This window comes from Chiloscyllium plagiosum, unplaced genomic scaffold (genome assembly GCF_037043375.1).
Source record: "Chiloscyllium plagiosum isolate Xiang-an unplaced genomic scaffold, Cpla_swu_hap1 HiC_scaffold_6, whole genome shotgun sequence".
Lineage (NCBI taxonomy): Eukaryota > Metazoa > Chordata > Chondrichthyes > Orectolobiformes > Hemiscylliidae > Chiloscyllium > Chiloscyllium plagiosum.
In genome coordinates this window covers 90,753,790-90,770,583 of record NW_028270144.1, presented here as the reverse complement: position 1 = coordinate 90,770,583, position 16,794 = coordinate 90,753,790, and the positions used below count along the sequence as shown (strand labels likewise).

Below are 16,794 nucleotides of genomic sequence, written 5' to 3'. Positions count from 1 at the left end.
GATCAACTTTCTCTTTGGATCCTCAGTCTGTCTCACTGCCCTTCGTGATCCACCCGCTCTCTCTAAGATCCTCAGTCTCTCTCACTGCCCCCCCATGATCCACTCGCTATCTGAGATCCTCAGTCTCTCTCCCCGTGATCCATTCGGTCTGAGATCTTCAGTCTCTCTCACTGCCCCCTCCCCCATGTTTCACTCACACTCTGTGATTCTCACTCTCTCTCACTGCCCTCCCCTGTGATCCACTAAGTCTCTGAGATCCTCAGTGTCTCTCACTGCCCCCACCCCCATGATCCACTCGCTGTCTCTGAGATCCTCAATCTCTCTCTGCCACCTCCCCTGGTGATCCACTCTCTCTCTGAGATGCTCAGTCTCTTTCACTGCCCTCCCCACCGTGACCACTCGCGCTCTCTGAGATCCTCAGTCTCTCTCACTGCCCCTCCCCCGGTGATCCACGCTCTCTGAGATCCTCAGATTCTCTCACTGCCCTCTCCCACCATGATCCACTCTCTCTCTCTCTGAGATCCTCAGTCTCCGTCACTGCCCTTCCCCCAGTGATCCACTCGCTCTGAGATCCTCAGTCTCTACCTCACTGCCCTCCCCCATTATCCACTCTCTCTGTGATCCTCAGTCTCTCACTGCCCTCCCCCACCGTGATCCACTCACTCTCTCTGAAATCCTCAGTCTCTCTCACTGCCCTCCCTGCCGTGATCCACTCACTCTCTGAGATCCTATCTCTCTCACTGACCTCCCCCGTGATCCACTCGCTCTCTCTCTCTGAGATCCTCAGTCTCTCTCACTGCCCTCCCCTCCGTGATCCACTCACTCTCTGAGATCTTCAGTCTCTCTCACTGCCCCCTCCCCTGGTGACCCACTCTCTCTCTGAGATCCTCAGTCTCTCTCACTGCCCCCTCCCCTGGTGATCCACTCTCTCTGAGATCCTGTCTCTTTCACTGCACCTCCCCACCGTGAACCACTCGCTCTCTCTGAGATCCTCAGTCTCTCCCACTGCCCCTCCCCCAGTGATCCACTTGCAATCCGAGATCCTCAGTCTCTCTCATTGTCCCCTCCCCTGGTGATCCACACTCTCTCTCTGAGATCCTCAGTCTTTCTCATTGCCCCCATCCCCCGGTGATCAACTCTCTCTTTGAGATCCTCAGTCTCTCTCACTGCACCTACCCCGTGATCCACTCGCTCTGCGATCAGACTCTCTCACTGCCCCCTCCCCCCAGTAATCCACTCGCTCTCCCTGAGATCCTCAGTCTTTCACTGCACCCATCCCAGTGATCCACTTGCTCTCTGAGATCCTCAGACTCTCTCACTGCCCTCCCCGCCATGATCCACTCTCTCTCTCTGAGATCCTCAGTCTCTCTCACTGCCCTCCGCCGTGATCCACTCGCTCTCTCTGAGATCCTCAGTCTCTCTCACTGCCCTCTCCCCCCAGTGATCCACTCGCACTCTCTGAGATCCTCAGTCTTTCACTGCACCCACCCCGGTGATCCATTGCTCTCTGAGATCCTCAGACTCTCTCACTGCCCTCCCCACCATGATTCACTCGCTCTCTCTGAGATCCTCAGTCTTTCACTGCACCCACCCCGGTGATCCACTCGCTCTCTGAGATCCTCAGTCTCTCCCTCACTGCCCTCCCCCGTTATCCACTCTCTCTCTGAGATCCTCAGTCTTTCACTGCCCTCCCCACCGTAACCACTCGCTCTCTCTGAGATCCTCAGTCTTTCTCACTGCCCCTCCCCAGTGATCCACTCACACTCCGAGATCCTCAGTCTCTCTCATTGCCCCCTCCACCGGTGATCCACTCTCTCTTTGAGATCCTCAGTCTGTCTCACTGCCCCCTTCCCCGGTGATCAACTTTCTCTTTGGATCCTCAGTCTGTCTCACTGCCCTTCGTGATCCACCCGCTCTCTCTAAGATCCTCAGTCTCTCTCACTGACCCCCATGATCCACTCGCTATCTGAGATCCTCAGTCTCTCTCCCCGTGATCCATTCGGTCTGAGATCCTCAGTCTCTCTCACTGCCCCCTCCCCCATGTTTCACTCACACTCTGTGATTCTCACTCTCTCTCTCACTGCCCTCCCCTGTGATCCACTAAGTCTCTGAGATCCTCAGTGTCTCTCACTGCCCCCACCCCCATGATCCACTCGCTGTCTCTGAGATCCTCAGTCTCTCTCACTGCCCCCTCCCCCCAGTGATCCACTCGCTCTCTCTGAGATCCTCAGCCTCTCTCACTCTCCCCTCTCCCGGTGAGCCACTCGCGCTCTCTGAGATCCTCCTCTCACTGCGTTCCCGTGATCCACTCGCTATCTGAGATCGTCAGTCTAACTCACTGCCCCCTCCCCTGTGATCCACTCGCTTTCTCTGAGATCCTCAGTCTGTCTCACTGTCTCCTCCCCCCGGTGATCCACTTGCTCTCTCTGAGATCCTCAGTCTCTCTCACTGCCCCCTCCCCCGTGATCCACTCTCGCTCTGAGATCCTCAGTCTGTCTCACTGCCCTACCCAGGTAAATGCACTCGCTTTCTGAGATCCTCAGTCAATCTCACTGTCCCTTCCCCCGTGATCCACTCGCTCTCTCTGAGATCCTCATTCTCTCTCACTGCGCCCTCCCCGTGATCCACACACACTGTCTCTGAGATCCTCAGTCTCTCTCACTGCCCCCTCCCCCGTAATCCACCCGCACTCTCCGAGGTCCTCAGTCTCTCACTGCCCCCTCCTCCGTAATCCACCCACACTCTCTGAGATCCTCAGTCTCTCACTGCCCCCTCCCCCGTAATCCTCCCGCACTCTCTGAGATCCTCAGTCTCTCTCACTGCCCCCTCCCCCGTGATCCATTCGCTGTCTCTGAGGTGCTCAGTCTCTCTCACTGCCCCCTCCCCCATGATCCACTCTCTGTGAAATCCTCAGTCTCTCGCACTGCCCCCTCCCCCCTGTGATCCACTCCCTCTCTGAGATCCTCAGTCTCTCTCACTGCCGTCCCCACCGTAACCACTCGCTCTCTCTGAGATCCTCAGTCTCTCTCACTGCCGTCCCCCGTGATCCACTCGCTCTCTCTGAGATCCTCAGTGTCTCTCACTGTCCCCTCACACCGGTGATCCACTTGCTCTCTCGGTGATCCTCAGTCTCTCACTGCCCCCTCCCCGGTGATCCACTCGCTCTCTGAGATCCTCAGTCTCTCTCACTGCCCCCTCCCCCGGTGATCCACTCGCTCTGAGATCCTCAGTCTCTCTCACTGCCCCCCCATGATCCACTCGCTATCTGAGATCCTCAGTCTCTCTCCCCGTGATCCATTCGGTCTGAGATCCTCAGTCTCTCTCACTGCCCCCTCCCCCATGTTTCACTCGCACTCTGTGATTCTCACTCTCACTGCCCTCCCCTGTGATCCACTAAGTCTCTGAGATCCTCAGTGTCTCTCACTGCCCTCCCCTGTGATCCACTCTCTCTCTGAGATCCTCAGTCTCTCTCACTGCCCCTTCCCCCCATGGACCACTCGCTCTGACTGAGATCCTCAGTCTCTCACTGAGATCCTGAGTCTCTCACTGACCTCCCCCCCCCGTCATCACTTTCTCTCTGAGATCCTCACTCTCTCTCACTGCCCCTTCCCCCCATGGACCACTCGCTCTGACTGAGATCCTGAGTTTCTCACTGACCTCCCCCCGTCATCACTCTCTCTCTGAGATCCTCACTCTCTCTCACTGCCCCTTCCCCCCATGGACCACTCGCTCTGACTGAGATCCTGAGTTTCTCACTGACTTCCACTCCCCGTCATCACTCTCTCTCTGAGATCCTCACTCTCTCTTACTGCCCCCTCCCCCGGTGATCCACTCGCTCTCTCTGAGATCCTCAGTCTCTCTCATGCCACCTCCCCCCGCTGATCCACTCTCTGTGAGATCCTGAGGTCTCTCTCACTGCTCCCTACCCCAGTGATCCACTCGCTCTCTCTGAGATCCTCAGTCTGTCTCACTGCCCCCTCCCCCGTGATCCACTCGCTCACTCTGAGATCCTCAGTCTGTCTCACTGCCCCCTCCCCCGTGATCCACTCTCTCTCTGAGATCCTGTCTCTCTCACTGCCCCCTCCCCCCGTGATCCACTTTCTGTGAAATCCTCAGTCTCTCGCACTGCCCCCTCCCCCCGTTATCCACTCTTTCTCTGAGATCCTCAGTCTCTCTCACTGCCGTCCCCCGTGATCCACTCGCTCTCTCTGAGATCCTCAGTGTCTCTCACTGCCCCCTCCCCTGTGATCCATTTGCTCTCTGAGATCCTCAGTCTCTCGCATTGCCCTCCCCGTGATCCACTCGCTCTGTCTGAGATCCTCAGTCTCTCTCACTGCCCCCTCCCCCTTGATCCACTCTCTCTGAGATCCTCAGTCTCTCTCACTGCCCTCTCCCCCGTGATCCACTCGCTCTGTCTGAGATCCTCAGTCTCTCTCACTGCCCCCTCCCCCATGATCCACTCGCTCTGAGATCCTCAGTCTCTCTCACTGCCCTCTCCCCCGTGATCCACTCGCTCTGTCTGAGATCCTCAGTCTCTCTCACTGCCGCCTCCCCCATGATCCACTCTCTGAGATCTTCAGTCTCTCTCACTGCCCCCTCCCCCTGATCCACCCGCACTCTCTGAGATCCTCATTCTCTCTCATTGCCCCCTCCCCGTGATCCATACACACACTCTCTGAGATCTTCTGTCTCTCTCACTGCCCCCTCCCCCCGTGATCCACTCTCTGTGAAATCCTCAGACTCTCGCACTGCCCCCTCCCCCCGTGATCCACTCTTTCTCTGAGATCCTCAGTCTCTCTCACTGCCCTCTCCCCCGTGATCCACTCGCTCTGTCTGAGATCCTCAGTCTCTCTCACTGCCCCTTCCCCCCATGAACCACTCGCTCTGACTGAGATCCTCAGTCTCTCACTGACCTCCTCCCCTGTGATCCACTCTCTCTCTGAGATCCTCTCTCTCTCACTGCCCCCTCCCCCAGTGATCCACTCGCTCTTTCTGAGATCCTCAGTCTCTCTCACTGCCCCCTCCCTCGTGACCCACTCTCGCTCTGAGATCCTCATTCTCTCTCACTGCCCCCTCCCCCGTGATCCACTCGCTCTCTCTGAGATCCTCATTCTCTCTCACTGCTCCCTCCCCGTGATCCACCCGCACTCTCTGAGACCCTCATTCTCTCTCACTGCCCCCTCCCCGTGATCCACACACACACTCTCTGAGATCCTCTGTCTCTCTCACTGCCTCCTCCCCCCGTGATCCACTTTCTGTGAAATCCTCAGTCTCTCGCACTGCCCCCTCCCCCCGTTATCCACTCTTTCTCTGAGATCCTCAGTCTCTCTCACTGCCGTCCCCCGTGATCCACTCGCTCTCTCTGAGATCCTCAGTGTCTCTCACTGCCCCCTCCCCTGTGATCCATTTGCTCTCTGAGATCCTCAGTCTCTCGCATTGCCCTCCCCGTGATCCGCTCGCTCTGTCTGAGATCCTCAGTCTCTCTCACTGCCCCCTCCCCCTTGATCCACTCTCTCTGAGATCCTCAGTCTCTCTCACTGCCCTCTCCCCCGTGATCCACTCGCTCTGTCTGAGATCCTCAGTCTCTCTCACTGCTCCCTCCCCCATGATCCACTCTCTCTGAGATCCTCAGTCTCTCTCACTGCCCTCTCCCCCGTGATCCACTCGCTCTGTCTGAGATCCTCAGTCTCTCTCACTGCCGCCTCCCCCATGATCCACTCTCTGAGATCCTCAGTCTCTCTCACTGCCCCCTCCCCCTGATCCACCCGCACTCTCTGAGATCCTCATTCTCTCTCACTGCCCCCTCCCCGTGATCCACACACACACTCTCTGAGATCTTCTGTCTCTCTCACTGCCCCCTCCCCCCGTGATCCACTCTCTGTGAAATCCTCAGTCTCTCGCACTGCCCCCTCCCCCCGTGATCCACTCTTTCTCTGAGATCCTCAGTCTCTCTCACTGCCCTCTCCCCCGTGATCCACTCGCTCTGTCTGAGATCCTCAGTCTCTCGCACTGCCCCTTCCTCCCATGAACCACTCGCTCTGACTGAGATCCTCAGTCTCTCACTGACCTCCTCCCCCGTGATCCACTCTCTCTCTGAGATCCTCTCTCTCTCACTGCCCCCTCCCCCAGTGATCCACTCGCTCTTTCTGAGATCCTCAGTCTCTCTCACTGCCACCTCCCCCTTGTGATCCACTCTCTCTGAGATCCTCAGCCTCTCTCACTGCCCCCCCATGATACACTCGCTCTCTGAGATCCTCAGCCTCTTTCACTGCCCCTTCCCCCATGATCCACTCGCACTCTGTGATTCTCAGTCTCTCTCAGTGCCCTCCCCTGTGATCCACTAAGTCTCTGATATTAGATTAGATTAGATTACTTACAGTATGGAAACAGGCTCTTCGGCCCAACAAGTCCACACCGACCCGCCGAAGCGCAACCCACCCATACCCCCACATTTACCCCTTACTTAATACTACGGGCAATTTAGCATGGCCAATTCACCTGACCTGCACATATTTGGACTGTGGGAGAAAACCAGAGCACCCGGAGGAAACCCACGCAGACACGGGGAGTATGTGCAAACTCCACACAGTCAGTCGCCTGAGGCAGGAATTGATCCCGGGTCGCTGGCGCTGTGAGGCAGCAATGCTAACCACTGTGCCGCCTTTTAATATCCTCAGTCTCTCTCACTGCCACCTCCCCTCGGTGATCCACTCTCTCTGAGTTCCTGAGTCTCTCTCACTGCTCCCTCCCCAGTGATCCACTCGCTCTCTCTGAGATCCTCAGTCTCTCTCACTGCCCCCTCCCCCCGGTGATCCACTCACTCTCTCTGAGATCCTCAGTCTCTCTCACTGCCCCCACCCCTGGTGATCCACTTGCTCTCTGAGATCCTCAGACTCTTTCACTGGCCTCCACACCGTGAACCACTTGGTCTCTGAGTTCCTCGGTCTCTCTCATTTCACATCCCCCAGTGATCCAATCGCTCTCCGAGATCCTCACTCTCTCTCAGTGCCCCCACACCCCCGGTGATCCACTCGCCCTCTCCGAGATCTTCCGTCTCTCACTGCCCCCTCCCCCGGTGCTCCCTGAGATCCTCAATCTCTCTCACTGTCCCTTCCCCCATTGAACCACTCGCTCTGACTGAGATCCTCAGTCTCTCACTGCCCTCCACCCCCCAGTGATCCACTCTCTCTGAGACTCTCACTCTCTCTCACTGCCCCCTCCCCCGGTGATCCATTCGCGCTCTCTGAGATCCTTAGTCTCTCTCACTGCCACCTAATCCCGCTGATCCACTCTCTCTGAGATCCTGAGTCTCTCTCACTGCCCTCTACCCCAGTGATCCACTCGCTCTCTCTGAGATCCTCAGTCTGCCTTCCCACCCGTGATCCACTCTCTCTCTGAGGTCCTCAGTCTCTCTCACTGCCACCTCCCCCCGCTGATCCACTCTGAGATCCTGAGTCTCTCTCACTGCCCCCTACCCCAGTGATCCACTCGCTCTCTCTGAGATCCTCAGTCTCTCTCACTGCCCCTCCCCCGTGATCCACTCTCTCTCTGAGATCCTCTGTCTGACGGTGACTGATCGCCTCAGAAGCTGCATCTGCCTGGTTTTCTCCGGATGTGAGTGCGGCCCGAACCTGGTGAGTGTGACCTGGACAGACCCGCGGAGAAGTCGGCTTCGGGCCCGGGATTTGCACCCGGACCTGGGTCCGGGGTTTGAGGCGGACCCGGGGTTATGGAGCCGGAGCCTGAGGCCGGGGTTTGGAGCCGGAGCCTGGGGCCGGGGTTTGGAGCCAGAGCTTGGAGCCTGGGCCTGGTGCTGTTTTCGATGACGGTGGCGGCTCAGTCCCGTTCACATATGGATTTTAAATGTTTCTTATTTGAACCATACCTTGTAACAGCGCCTAAGTTTATTAACATCAGTTTGAAGGACATGTTTTGATACATTATGTTTGATTTTTAAAAATTCCCAAAGACGTCCTTAAAATCTGTTAAACCAATGCAAAGTGAACTATGAATGAATCAGTTTTAACAGAACTGTATTAAATAGACAGCAATTCAAAAACTTCTTCCAAAAGTCAGGACACATCCAGATGTGGTAGGCTGCTCCTGGAGGTTATTCTCTGTGGAGGACTCACAAACCTACTCCATCATTTGATTTAATGCTGACAGTGTACAAAAAAAAGTCGTACCAAAAATTATATTTTTCCAATTGCCATTTTGTCACAAAATTAGATTACTTAATGTGGAAACAGGCCCTTCGGCCCAACAAGTCTACACCGACCCTCCGAAGAGCAACCCACCCAGACCCACTCCCCTACGTTTATCCCTTCACCTAACTCTACGGGCAATTTAGCATGGCCAATTCACCTAACCTGCATATCTTTTGGACTGTGGGAGGAAACCAGAGCACGCGGAGTAAACCCATGCAGACACGGGGAGAATGTGCAAACTCCACACAGACAGCCTGAGGTGGGAATTGAACCACTGTGCCACCCACAAATGTACCCCTTGTTGACTTGCACACACATCTGCTAATCTACAAACGGTTTACCGAATACTTTTCGGTACTGACTGCAATTAAAGTGATTTAAGGAAGTCATACAACTTCAGGCTGTAAAATCGTTATGACATGTTATAACGGGTTTATTTTCAGTTCTTTTCTAGTGTGTTGACCTTATTGTACGAATACAAGTGTGCATCCTACTCGTGGTAGTACAACGGAAGCAGCATTTCAGGTGAGCTTTCTAAAAAAAATGTACTTTTTCCTTATTATCTCTGTGAGTGCTGTGCTCAGATATGTTAAGACAAAATTGCAGATGCTGGAATCCAAGGTAAACAACCAGGAGGCTGGAAGAACACAACAAGCCAGGCAGCATCAAGAGGTGGAGATGTCAATGTTTTGGGTGTAACCCTTCCTCAGGACCCTGAGTGAGATACGTTAAGCCATTTTATACCATAGATCACTGAGTACGTCAATCCAGTAGAAAGGCAAACAAACACATTCTTCCATTTTTTTGCATAAACATAGTGCATATGTCAAGTCCCACCCTCCCCTTTTCATATGATACACTGTCATTCATAATTAACCTCAATTTTCAAACCCATAAATGTCTTGTAATCACTTACCTTATAACTGTCTACAAGGAATCAAGCAGAAAATATTTATTGCAAAGATGTACAAATGTTTCAGACATGCCCACAGGCAAATGAAAATGCTAAATGAGTTCCAATAAAATGGATAAAGTATGAAGCTGGTTTCAAGCTGGAAGTTGCAACATTTGCTAACTCAATAATATTGCAGTTGGTGTTGGCGATGAACTGGTGCAAGAATCGAAGAAAGAATCTGTGCTGAAGAAAATGCCCAGTGTCAAAGCCTTTGATTTTCAAATGTAAAACCATGCCAAAGGTTCCTTGCATGAGATTTTGTATGTCTACGATTGCAGTTGGATGGTTGAGAATTGAGTGAAGTTATAGATTGATAACGGATGGAATAGGCAAGCCAGTGACCTATGTAAAGAATGCAGTTCATTGATGTGGTTCATGTGTAAATTCCATAACTGAGGTCAAGAGGCAAAGAAATAACACCCGATTGAATCATAAGAAGGTCTTAACATCCACAGTCCAACCTTTGGATGCATGCCTCAACAAACCATTCAAGGATCATGGGTATGCCAAATGGAATGAAATGGTATAGATTAGATTCCCTACAGTGTGGAAACAGACGTTTTGTCCCGACAAGTCCACACCGACCCTTCGAAGAGTAACCCACCCACCCAGACCCGTTTCCCTCTGACTAATGCAGCAAACACTATGGGCAGTATAATATGGCCAATCACCTGACCTGCACATCTTTGGACTGTGGGAGGAAACCCATACACACTGTTGCCTGAGGCTGGAATCGAACCTGGGTCCTTGGTGCTGTGAGGTAGCAGTGTTAGCCGCTGAGCCACCGTGCCGCCCCAAATCCTGATTCTCTACAACCTCAAGTACGAGGCCAATATTCTTACTAAACTCCATTAACTGCTTTCCACCCCAAGAACTGAATGGCTTTGAACTCTGGCCGATTAGGTGGACAGTTGTTGGAGAGAAATGCCTTGATCAAAATGAAAATATCTGTGTTGCTCCATTGATATCTTTTGCAGTTTTATCAAATTGTGGGATGCTATCAGTATACAAACTGTCACTAAATCCTTTAAAAAATGCGGAATAATCAATTGAATGATTTATAGTATAGTGTTATGTTGTGGAGGGATGATTCTGAAACATCTGGTCCAGAATAGAATCTTTAAGATGATGCCATTGCCAAAGTGACTCAGAATAAATAAAGTGAACATTTTTTGTATCAGATGCTGAAGACAGTATATTCTACAGGCTTTAAAACACTTTTATTTGGTTAAAGTCATCTGTGTATAATTTTTTCTTTACTTATCGAAAAGGTGACCATCCACACCCAAACCAGACATTCACATTTTATACTCAACATATTAAGTGATCTCCCCCACCTCCCATCTTTTTGGAGGCTTCAAAGACAACTTAGTTACTGTAGATGTCAGTATATGTTGTTATTGTGGGTCAGTTGATATATTTGTGCAAGAATTTCTTTTTATCGGTCCATTCTAAGATGGAATGTTAGAGTAGGAGAGGTATTCCATAGATGATTCATTCTTAAAATTGAGGATCTAGTTTTATAACTTTATTGATCAGAACTTTATTAAGAAAATAAGTTTAAATTTATTTAAAGTCATTTATATATGATCTGCATTTTAGTGTGTAGGTGACACTAAACATAGAAAAAATGTAAACTGTGAGGATAGACTGGAACTCCAAAAGGACATTCGTGGAATGGGTGGATAGGAGGCAAGATGAACCTCAATACAGAGTAGTGTGAGGTGATGTACTTTGATTGGAAGGTCACTGTAATTCTAAGGTAAGCTAACTTGTGTGTTTCTGTAGCCATTTTGTAAGCGATTTGTAAGCGATACTTTAGCAATCTCATGGGTTTTTATTTGCAATTTTAAGATTTTTCAACCTAGTAAGATTGACAATTGGACCTCAATATTACTATTAGAAATTTTTGCATTGAGAGTTTTATTAAGGCTTAAGCTCAAAGGGAGAGGTTTTTGCTTCAATTTTACTTATTGGGTGTGTGCAGAATCCTGCAGGTGTAGAGTGGGAGGAAGTTACAGATATAGTAAGGGACAAAAACTTGCACACAATGGTATTTTAAAACTGAGGTGTATAAGAAGACTTTGATATCTAGTGATGGGAAAGCTTTTATGAATGAATGTGAACAATCTGGTTATTCTATCAGTGTCTTGTTTTAGGAGCTGAGGTATTCGTGAATAGATTGCCTAGAAACCTTTGCTATAGTTGCAGTTCATTTAAGAAGTGGCTAAAGGACACCAAAAGGCTTGAAGCAAAATGAGTTTCAGAGCATTATTACTAGGCAACCATAATTATATAGCCACATGAAGGCTGACAGTGTAGATAACATCGACCCATTCAGTGCAGGCGTGGAACTCTGCTTAGCAACTGTTAGAATTCTAAAATATTGAGAGATTTTAATAAACATTAATTTTATTAATAATTTTATTAAAATTAATAAACATTAATTTTAAATGGTTTTGTAGATAATAGAAACAATGAGATTATGGGTGCATCTTCCTCAAAAATCCCAAATGCTGAACAGAAAATAAGATGCCTGTATTTCACTCTTAAAAAATCTGAATGTTTTTCAACCCTGAGACTATACGATATCACTACATGATCAACATAACACTAGGATGTCAGTGCCATCTTGAAGTAGTAATGCATCTTGTAAGGCTGACTATATTGCAATAAGGAAAAGGTTAGAATCATTGAATCCCCAGAGTATGGAAGCAGGCCATTCAGCCCACTGAGTCCACACTGACCCTTTTGAAGGCCCTATACAATTGCACCTAGATGTCCCTGCTCCTGTACTCAAATCCTCTTGCTATGAGGGCCAACGTACCATTTGCCTGTTGCACCAACATACTTGCGCTGAGCAACTGGTGTACAAGGACACTGAAGTCTCATTGAACCTATCCCTTTCCCGTTCTGTCGCCATTCAGATAATAATCTGCCTTCCTGCTTACCAAGGTATATAACCTGTCATTTAACCATGCTATACTTCATCTGCTATGCATTTGAATAACATAGAAAATAAAGTTATTCTTCACACCAATGCAGATAACATTTTACCATTCTGACCTGGTCTCAATCAAACAGTAACTAGCTTACTTCAGCTGTTAAATTGAAGCTTTAGTCACTTTAGTCAAGTTATGCATCGATGATGATGCTGAAAGTCATCACACAACCAAAGTAGCGTAAAATCCACAAATATAGCAATAATTAGTTGCCTTTTATTTTCTTTCAGATGGCTGCACATTGCATAAAGAAACTTGCTCTCCAAACTACAACAGGTTATGCAAGTTGGTATGTTTGTAATGAAAGTTCAAGGTATTTTAACACATTGTTGATACAAACTATGGCAAAAGAAATGACATCTCAATCCAGACGCAATACACCTTACTGGAAACTAGGCCACCAAATTAAACCTGTAAAAGCTTTTATAACAGTTAATGAAGGTGAAGGAGAGCCTGAGAAAGCACAACGCAGGGAAAAAAAGGATCCAAAAGCACGAAAAACAATAGGGAGCATTGGAAGAAAGATTCACCACCGCATCATTCACGTGATAGATGAAAATGGAGAGAACCTGGGAAATTTGCACAGAGCTGATGTTATTCAAATAATGGATGAGCGTGGAGTCAAGGCTGTACCTCTCAGGGAAAATGCAGACCCTCCAGTGTACAAACTAATGACAGGAAAACAGATTCACGATGAACAAATGAAACTCAGGGAAAAACGAAAGAATGAGCCTAACACTGGTGAGTGGAGGGATAAGTTTGTCCTTGGGTGAAACAGTTCTCAAATTTGGCATATTTTAATAAAACCTTCCTTCTCTCTCCATCTGACAAGAATAAAATAAAAATTAATTCAGTTTATACAGCTGCATAACGATGTTGAGCTGAGGTTGGCATGGGGTGGGGGAGTTATATTTTAGCACAATTAGTAATCAAAGCATTATAAGAATATGTACTATATATCCATTTTCTTTTGGCTTTTAAGACTGCCAAATTATGTGGAAAAGTGGTTTATAAATTAATGGCCAGATTCCCCCTGCCCATGTGCTTAGCAAGCAGAGGCTGAGCAATTCAGCTCCACAACACAATTGTGTCCTTATGGCCTTGGATAAGACCCTCAGTGACCAGAGCTTAGACGGCAACATCCCAGGTTCTAACACAAATGAAAAAATCCTGTCAAAAATAATAATGCAGATACCATCAAATTTGGAAAACATTGAATATCTTAGTTAAAATAAATCACATAACACCAGGTTATCGTCAAACAGGTTTATTTGGAGTTGTGATTTTTAACTTTGTCCACCCCAGTCCAATACCGGCATCTCCATGTTTTGAATATCTTATGCCAACTACTGGCAGATCTTTTTGAATAGAGAGAATATACAACTTTGAAAACATGGGTGATTAAACAAATCTAAAGTATTACTTCATTGTAAACAAAAAGCTAGAGGACAGCAATAGAAATTAATGAAAAGCAAATTTAAGAATGTTTAATGAAAAACTCCATTACCAAGTGAGAACTATTCAAAACCATCTTCTAAATAAAACATCACTGGAGAAATCAATGTCCAAAAAAGTTGTGTGCTACAGTAGGAGTTAATGAATTAGAGTTGGAGATTGGTTAGCTCAGTTGACTGTTTTAGGACAAAGGACAAGACAGCACAGGAAGGCCCTTTGGCCCTCTAAGCCTGTGCCGACACATTTTGCCCTTCTGTACTAAAACTGTCATCACTTACAGATTCCCTTTCTATTCATGGATTCGTCCAGGTATTTCTTGAATACTGCTATTGTGTCTGCTACCAGCACCACCTCGCAGCACATTCCAGGTACTCCTAACCCTTAGTGTAAAAGACTTGCCTTGCACTTCTTTTAAACCACCCTGCACCTTGAACCAGAGTCCCCTAGTAATTGAACTTTTCATTCTGGGAAAAAGCCCATACTTTCCACTCTATCCATGTCATTCACAATCCTTTAAACTCCTGTCAAGACAATCCTCAACCTCCTGCGTTCCAGTGAAAACAAACCTAGTCTGTCCAACCTTGCTTCATAGCTAAAGAAAATCCCCCATACGGGGCAACATCAAGGTAAATCTTTTCTGTACCCTCTGCAAAGCATCCACATCCTTCTGGTAGCATGGTGACCAGAACTGTACACAATATTCCAGTGCAGCCTAACTAAAGTTCTGTAAAGCTACAGCATAACTTGCTTATCCTTATACTCAGTGCCCCTTCCAATAAACACAACCATTCTTTCGGCCTTTATTACCTTATCTGCCTGAGCTTCCACCTTCAGTGATCTGTGAACCTGCACACCCAGATCTCTCCATATCAGTACTCCTAATGGTTCTGCTATTCACTGAACAAATTTCACCTGTTCATGTCCTTCCAAAATACACCACTTCACATTTGTCCAGATTAAACTCCATCTGCCATTTCTCTGCCCATGCCTCCAACTGATTTATATCCTGCTCTATCCTCTGACAATCCTCCTCCCTATTTGCAACTCTGCCAAAGCTTACTAATTAGACCAGCTATGTTCTCCTCCAAATCATTTATGTAGACCATGAACAGCAGAGGTCCAGCGCTGATCACGGTGGAACACTACTAGTCACAACCCTCCATTCTGATAAGCATCCTGCCACCACTACTGTCTCCTATGATTAAAGCAGTGCAGTGATGCCATATCATGGGTTCAACTCCCGCACTGGCTGCGGTTACCATGAAGGTCCCGCCTTCTCATCCTTGCCCTTTGCCTGAGTTGTGGTGACCCTTAGATTAAACTCACCACCAATCATGTCTCCCTAGTAAGAAAGAAGTCTTCTGGGACGATAGTGACTTTACAGAGTTGAGCTTTCACAGGCTGAAGCACTTTCTCATCAGAATGTTCCATTCTAACGGAGCAGATATTCAGATAATTAAGGTGTTCAGATATAATGGAGAATGTGAATGGATAAATCTATTTACATAGCATTTGTAATATAAAATAGTTGTGTAATCAAAAATTGAAAACAAAGGCAAGGGAGTAGATAATGTAGGTTTGATGAAAGAGAGAAGTTGGAGAGGCTGAGGCGTTAAGAGTCCGATTTTGAATGTGAGGTCTAGCCTCATGCTGAAAGCAAACCAAAACTTATTTTTAAATTGTTCCTTTTGAATGCAGGACCTTGTCAAATCAAGGAACAGACGTTCTCAGCAGACATTGCAAAGCACGACCTGCAAACAAAAATAAAGCAGATCCAGCAATGGATTGACAAGAAGCACCATGTTCGGATTACTGTTAGAAAAGGAGCTGCAATGGACAAAGCAGATAAGATGGTCAGACCTTACAAAGACTAAACATTGATTTACCAATCTCTGTTTTTATGCTGTTAATAATACATAGATGATTGAATATAGTCTTAAAGGCATTCAGATGGAAGTACCTTCATTTATTACCATAAACCTAGTGTCAGAAACTTGTGTAAACATGACCATTTAAAAATATTTTGACATGGTAATGCCTGTTTGGACCTTCTGCCTACAATTGGACAAAAAAAAAGGACAGCTTGTTGGGCAGCCTTCAGGAGATTGATTATTAGATTCCCTACAGTGTGGAAAAAGGCCCTCCAGTCCAACCAGTCCATTTGGGACAGTTATGCAGTTCTCATTTTATCTTGAGCCATAATAAAAATCGTTCGTGGTTTATGATAATGTAAACTGGCTCATTAGTGACAGTAAACAACAGACTGCCTCCAAAGCGCAGAAATTTCATGACAGCTCTTTCTACATTCCAATATATTTTACTGCCACTGGGGGACTGAGTCATACAGCACAGAAACAGACATGTGAGTCCAAATCATCCTTGCCGAAAAGTTATCTCAATCTGATATAGTCCCGTTTACCAACATTTAGTCCATATCCTGCTAAACCCTTCCAATTCATGTACCCATTCAGATCCCTTTTTAAATGTTGTAATTGTACCAACTTCCACCATTTCACCTGGCAGTTTGTTTCATACACACACCACCATCTACATGAAAATGTTACCCCTCAGGTCCTGTTTAAATCTTTCCCCTCACTGTAAACCCATGCCCTCTAGTTTTAGACTCCCCACCTAGGAAAAAATATCTTGACTATTGACCCTATTCATGCCCCCTGGTGATTTTATAAATCTCTAAGGTCACCCCTCCAGGAAAGAGTCCCAGCCTATTCAGCCTCTCCCTATAGCTCAAACCCTCCAATCTTTTCTGAATCCTTTCAAGTTTAGCAACATTCTTCCTATAGAAAGGTGACCAGAACTGTACGCAGCATTCCAAAAGTGGCCTCACCAATGTCCTGTACAGCTGCAGCATCACATCCCAACTGCTATACTCAATGTTATGACCAATGCTTTCTTCACCTTCAAGGAATTATGCACCTGCTCTCCCAGGTCACTGTTTGGCAACACTCCCCAGGGCCCCACCATTAACTGTATAAGTCCTACCCAGGTTTGTCTTACCAAAATCCAACATCTTCTATTCATTTAACTTAAACTCCATCTTCTACTCCTTGGCCTGTCTGATCAAGGTACTTTGTATTCAGAATTCTTTTCACTGTCCACCACACCATCCATTTTGGTGCTATCTGTAAACTTACCATACCACCAAGATTCATATCCA

General features: G+C 47.8%; 1 protein-coding gene and 1 long non-coding RNA gene across 2 annotated transcripts; both read left to right on the top strand.

Moving 5' to 3' along the window:
- The first annotated feature begins 7,285 nt into the window (after positions 1-7,285).
- Positions 7,286-10,940, top strand: LOC122551151 (uncharacterized). Its single transcript, XR_006312035.2, has 3 exons — positions 7,286-7,634; positions 8,651-8,732; positions 10,765-10,940. It is a non-coding gene; the product is annotated as an uncharacterized LOC122551151 (long non-coding RNA).
- A 1,565-nt stretch (positions 10,941-12,505) lies between these two features.
- On the top strand, positions 12,506-15,493 carry mtif3 (mitochondrial translational initiation factor 3). The gene is made up of 2 exons (XM_043685784.2): positions 12,506-12,905; positions 15,318-15,493. The coding sequence occupies exons 1-2, from the start codon at positions 12,506-12,508 to the stop codon at positions 15,491-15,493; spliced, it is 576 nt and encodes a 191-aa protein (XP_043541719.2).
- The last annotated feature ends 1,301 nt before the right edge of the window (positions 15,494-16,794 follow it).